General features: G+C 52.4%; 1 protein-coding gene across 1 annotated transcript; it reads right to left on the bottom strand.

Moving 5' to 3' along the window:
* Positions 1-619: 619 nt before the first annotated feature.
* Positions 620-2234, bottom strand: LOC124691011 (calcium-dependent protein kinase 6-like). Its single transcript, XM_047224307.1, has 2 exons — positions 846-2234; positions 620-748 (listed from the first exon to the last, which is right to left on the bottom strand). Exons 1-2 carry the CDS (start codon positions 2232-2234, stop codon positions 620-622), a joined length of 1518 nt encoding a protein of 505 aa, XP_047080263.1.
* Positions 2235-5671: the final 3437 nt, after the last annotated feature.

Consider the following 5671-nt stretch of genomic DNA (forward strand, 5'->3'; position numbering starts at 1 on the left):
TAAGAATAACACCCTCACCATGCAAAAACTTTGGTTTCAAAGGTATCCTCATCTTCCAAATGGATTTAGTATTGTACACACCGGTTGAATGAGTTCAATTAAAACTTTGTACATAGAATCTACCAAGAATACACCATTCTTGGTAAGCCTCCAGCGGAATTCATTGACCTCATGTATCAAGTGAACTCATTCCAAGAAGCAAACCCGCGGCGCAATAAGATCGCACTTGAAAGACATAGAGGTCATATAGGCTTGCTAATTAAACCATGTTGAATAAGAATTGGTGTCAGGGATTACATTGCACACTAGAACGAACGTCCTAGATTCCGTTGATAAATATACATGTTTGAAAGTAGAGTTTACCTTGATAAGGATTACAGTTTAGACTACAAAGAATATGGTCGATACTGTTCATAAGAGCTCAGTCTTAACGACATCCTATATATATCTCCCCTCGATCGCGTACATGCACATTAAATTAATCATGATTTGAGCCAGTATGTACGTAGTATAATCTACCTCGTTTATTCCTCAGATACATGAAACAATTTTCCCCCAAAAAGAATTTGTGATCGACGGACAGAGCTCGATCATGGTGATGTCTCGCGCGCTGAGCTAGCTAGCTGACGTCGCCGCCTGCGCCGTGGAGGATGCTGCCGTCGGAGGTGTGCCTCATGGTAAGCTTCCCATTCCCGATGATCCCCTTCTTCATCATCGCCACAAACTCCCCGTAGTCGATCCGACCATCCTGAATTTCAGTCATATCCAGGAGATGAATATATATACTATTTCAGATAGTATTGGAATTTGTATTGAACAGGAGCAGAGTAAAAGAGCATTCATACGTTGTCTTGGTCGACCTCGCTGATGATGTCTTCGATGCCGACGTCGGCCATGTTGTGCTCGCGGCAGGCCTCCTCCAGCTCGTCCACGGTGATGTACCCGCTGCCGTCCTTGTCGAAGTAGGCGAAGGCCGCTAGCAGGTGCTCCTCCCGCTCCAGCTTGTTCATGTGCACGGTGGCGGCGATGAACTCGTCGTAGTCGATGGTGCCGGAGTTGTCCACGTCCGCCGCCTCCATGAGGTCCCTGATCTCCGACTCGTTGAGGTTGGACCCGAGCCGCTTCAGCCCCTCCTTGAGCTCGTCGAAGGTGATGGCGCCGCTTCCGTCGGCGTCCATGGCCTTGAACATCTCCTTGAGCCCCGCCAGCTCCTCCTCCGACAGGCTGCGCGCGATCACCCGCAGCGCCATCTTCTTGAGCCGGTTCATGGCGGAGAACTGCTTGAGCCGGGACAGCACGGCCGGGTCGAGCGGAGCGTCGGGGGCCACCCCGTTCTCGATGATCCACGGGTGGCACAGCACCTGGTGCGCAGTGAGGCGGTCCACCGGCGGCGACCGCAGCATCTTGCGGATCAGGTCCTTGGCGGAGTCGGAGATGGTCGGCCACGGGTCGGTCTCGAAGTCGATGGAGCCTTTCAGGACGGCGTCGAAGATGCCCTGCTGCGTCTCCGCCCAGAACGGCGGCACGCCGGAGAGCAGGATGTACACGATGACCCCCGCGGTCCACACGTCGGCCTCCGGCCCGTAGTGCTTGCAGAGGACCTCGGGCGCCACGTAGTAGGGGCTGCCCACCACGTCGCTGAAGATCTGACCCGGCTTGAAGAAGACCGACAGCCCGAAGTCGATCGCCTTGAGGTTGATGCTGCCATCCCCGCCGCCATTGCCATTGCCATTGTCGTCGTCCTTGTCCTTCAACAGGAAGTTCTCGGGCTTGAGGTCCCGGTGCATGACGCCCAGGGAATGGCAGGCCTCGACGACGCCGACGATGACGCGCGCGATCTCGGCGGCGCGGCGCTCGGAGAAGTAGCCCCGGTGGACGATGCGGTCGAAGAGCTCGCCGCCCTCGCAGAGCTCCATGACGATGTGCACGTACTGCGCGTCCTCGTACGCGCCCTTGATGGTCACGACGCTGGCGTGGCCGGCCAGGTGGTGCATGATCTGGATCTCGCGCCGCACGTCGTCCACGTCCTCGGGGGTGAGCAGCTTGCGCTTGGCGATGGACTTGCACGCGTAGGGCGTGCCCGTGGCGAGGTCGGTTGCCAGGTACGTGGTGCCGAACTGGCCCTGGCCGAGCTTCCGGCCGAGGGCGTAGAGGTCGCGGAGGGGCGGCGTGTGGTGGCCCAGCACCGCCGTGGGCGAGGAGAGCTGGTGCTGGTGCCCGCCGCCGCCGCGCATGATGGTGTTCCGGTGCGGCGCGTGCTCGAGGGTCTCGAGGATGGCGTCGTCGCCGTCGTCGTCGGAGCTGCTGGTGCGGTAGTGCGGGTAGCACGAGAGGTCAGCGGCGGCGTAGGTGGCGGGAGTGGTGGAGCCGTGACAGGAGTTGCCCATGCATCGTCGATCGACGACGTCGTCAATGGCCGCCGGACACGGACGTGGCCATGGATGCAGCAAGCGGCGCGCGGGTCAATGGATCTAGGAAGGATGAATGGAGCTAGCGGTGGGGAGCGATGGTAGGTCTAGCTAGCTTTGGTAAGAAGAACGACGACGACCTCTGCTCTGTCTGTCTGTCTGTTTGAGGGTGGGTGCCGTGCATGGCTCTTTTGACCTCGATCGATGGCTCCCGTGCATGTCGTGTCGGAGACGTGTGTTGATCGACGTGCACTGCACCCTGCGCGACCGCGAGTGGCTATGTGCGTGCATGTCGCTCGACGAGATCGAAACACCCTATATAACTACACTACGTGCAGCACCACGTACCTAGTCCCTCTAGAATTAAATATATGTGTACCTTTAGCCTTTTTCTAATTCAATTTTTTTGAAATTTGTCCAACTTTTTTACCAAAAAGTAGTTATATATATAACATAAAAATAATATATTGTGGAACTACATTTTAAGATGGATCTAGTGATATTAACTTAATGTGATAAATGTTGCTACTTTTTTCTAAAAACTTTTTGTCAAATTTAAAGAAGTTTGGTGTCCAAAAGCTATATGTACATTTATTTGTGGACTCCAAAATTGCCAAAAATCCCGATCAAGAAAAATAAAATCCATGCTCACGAATCGTGGGTTGAGTGGGTGCTCTTACATGACCGGTAAATTCGTTCCATCAAGTAAAGTTGCTACCAAAAAGACTTGTAATTTTTGTTCCTTCTAGATCAGTTTGTACTGCTATTAATGATTATTAATAGATTGGTGAAATTTCGTAAAAAGAAAAGACCGATGATCGATAGCTAGAATATATTGATGATAAGGTTTACATTTTTGGAGCCAAGAACATGGGTGGCTTGCACGAACCGTGAACATGTGTCCAATGGACCGACGTAAAGGGAGACTGTTTGCAACTGTGTGGTTGAAAAACAAATGTGTGCACCAGAGCCCAGCGATCTGATACATAGTGATCGGGTTTTTCACCTAGACGTAAATGCAGCCTAACTATGTGTATTGGATGTGTCTGTGCGAACGCTGCATGGACGCGCGTGACCGCTCGCTTCTCCCACGGGCCCACCTGACAGCAACCTAGCTCGATGCGTCTTCTCAGCGGCGCGTCAGTACTGACGACGAGGTATCGCTTCGGCAGTCTGCGTCATGTTAATGGCGATGCCTCGCCTGCCGCGCAGTTGTTGCGGTCAGAAACCCACCGGCGAGCAGCGACGGGCAACACAGTAGAGCCGGGAGGCTCCCAGGACTACGGCTGGCCCTGGTCCCTCGAGCGACGGCCCGCAAAGACTCGGCACGCACGTCCGATGCTGGTGCAAGGGTGTGCCACCTGACCTATACCTGGTCAGGAAGGTGATGGATTTTCCTCGCTTAGTTTCCTGCATGGCATACACGTAAACATTAAATACGAGCCTCGATCGGCTCTCAGGTTATCCTGTGAATCGGCTCATGGAGCCGATTCACCCATGATTCGTACGAGGTGTACGATCATATGGTGGTCATGCTTGATCAAAATAAAGCTAATACGACCTACTACGATTTAGGGTTTTCACCACATAATCGGAACATCCTACGCGTGATTGAGCCTGGCGGCCACGCACGGTGATCGTAAACCGACCCTAGACAAGGCCTAAAAACCAACATGAAGTTTATCCCCGGAACATCCTGTCTAGGGCTAGCAAACTACACCCTACGTGCCACTGGATCCTTCAACCCGTTTGTAAGGCCTAACTATGCAGATATTAAACTAATCATTGAAGAACAAGGAGCAATCATAACGGATCGGATCTACGCAATAATGATCAAGCGGGGTGCCGCCCTTACACCTAAAATAGGTGCAAGGGCGGCTAGACGTCTAAGGGTTGCACGGAAAAAAGCATATGATACGATGAAACAATGCTAACCCTAACACGTCTATGATAACTACGTTGCTCGCCATCAACAAGGCTTCAGCACGAGCAACGCATGAACAACGAATAAACGTGTACTGCCTAGATCGCAAGATGCGATCTAGGCAGCATGATGCTTACCCGGAAGAAACCCTCGAGACAAGGGAGTTGGCGATGCGCCTAGATTGGTTTGTGGTGAACGTGATTGTTGTTTATTTCAGAAACCCTAGATACATATTTATAGTCCGTAGACTTTCTATCGTGGGAATAACCCCAACCGTGCACGAGCCAAATTCTATCTAACCGACACGTATCCTACTATATTACAGATACACGGGCAAACTAGCCCAAACTTTGTATACAAGGCCGATTCATGTATTTCTTCTATGTATATTCTCCAAGCCCATCTCAATCGCGGCCCGCCTCTGATCCGGTCAAATTCTGGTGATAACACATACCCCCCTGGTTTTGGAAATGACAATTCCAAAATCACTCTGCTTTTTCTTCGTCGGGTCATGTCGTGGCAGAGCAGAACCGTCGCAGTATCCTTCATCATGATGCCTTGCCCTCACAACTTCTTTGCAAGATTTGATAGCCTTAACATCACTTCCTCGGAAACCGTAATGGCATTAAATCTCCACTATACCCCCTTTATTTAACTGTGCCGAACGGTTCGCCACTTCATCTCCTTGCTCTGTTCTGGCCATCGGCACCCGAAAAAACCCTCTTTCCCTGTAGCAATGTCTTCCTCTTCCTCCATCTCCTCAGGCCTCTCTTTCCAATCTTCTTCCTTGAGCGAGCAGGAGTGGAACTTTGACCACGTGCCAGATGGCCCACCCGAAGGACGACCTCCAGTTCCTCATCGAAGGGGAGCTGAAGAGCGAGAGCGAAGACGACCTCCACTCCTGGGCGAACTCCACCTCCTCCGACGAGGAGGAGGAAGAAGAAGAAGTGGAGAAAGAGGAGGAAGAGGAGGAGGATGATTCCTCTTCCTCCGCTGGGTATCCGCCGGCGAAGCGCTTCCGCGCTTGGGCGGACAGCGAGGACGATGATGATGACGAGGAAGAAGAGGCTTCGGCCGAGGGCTGGGGCAGCAGCGACGAGGAACTCTCCGGAAGCAGCGCCGACGGCAGCTACGATGCCGACGACGAGGCCAGCGAAGATTAGTAATGTAGGACTAGTAGTTCCTGAGCAATCGGCTCTTCTTTTGTTCTTCCTTTCTTGAGCAATCGGCTCTTCATTGTAAAAAACCCCTCTTATTAATGACGAAGACATTTCTCAGCTGATTCTGTCCCTTTTCCAACTTTGCCGATTGTTAAAGTGAGTCAACACATTAAGAGCCG

The sequence above is a fragment of the Lolium rigidum genome, chromosome 2 (assembly GCF_022539505.1).
Source record: "Lolium rigidum isolate FL_2022 chromosome 2, APGP_CSIRO_Lrig_0.1, whole genome shotgun sequence".
Classification (NCBI taxonomy): domain Eukaryota; kingdom Viridiplantae; phylum Streptophyta; class Magnoliopsida; order Poales; family Poaceae; genus Lolium; species Lolium rigidum.

Excerpts from the sequence above, each read along its gene's own strand:
- LOC124691011 (XM_047224307.1), bottom strand. The coding sequence starts at position 2,234 with ATGCGCGGCGGCGGCGGGCACCAGCACCAGCTCTCCTCGCCCACGGCG. Across the intron at positions 749-845 it reads GCGAGGTCGACCAAGACAAC|GATGGTCGGATCGACTACGG; the intron begins GTATGAATGCTC and ends ACTGAAATTCAG.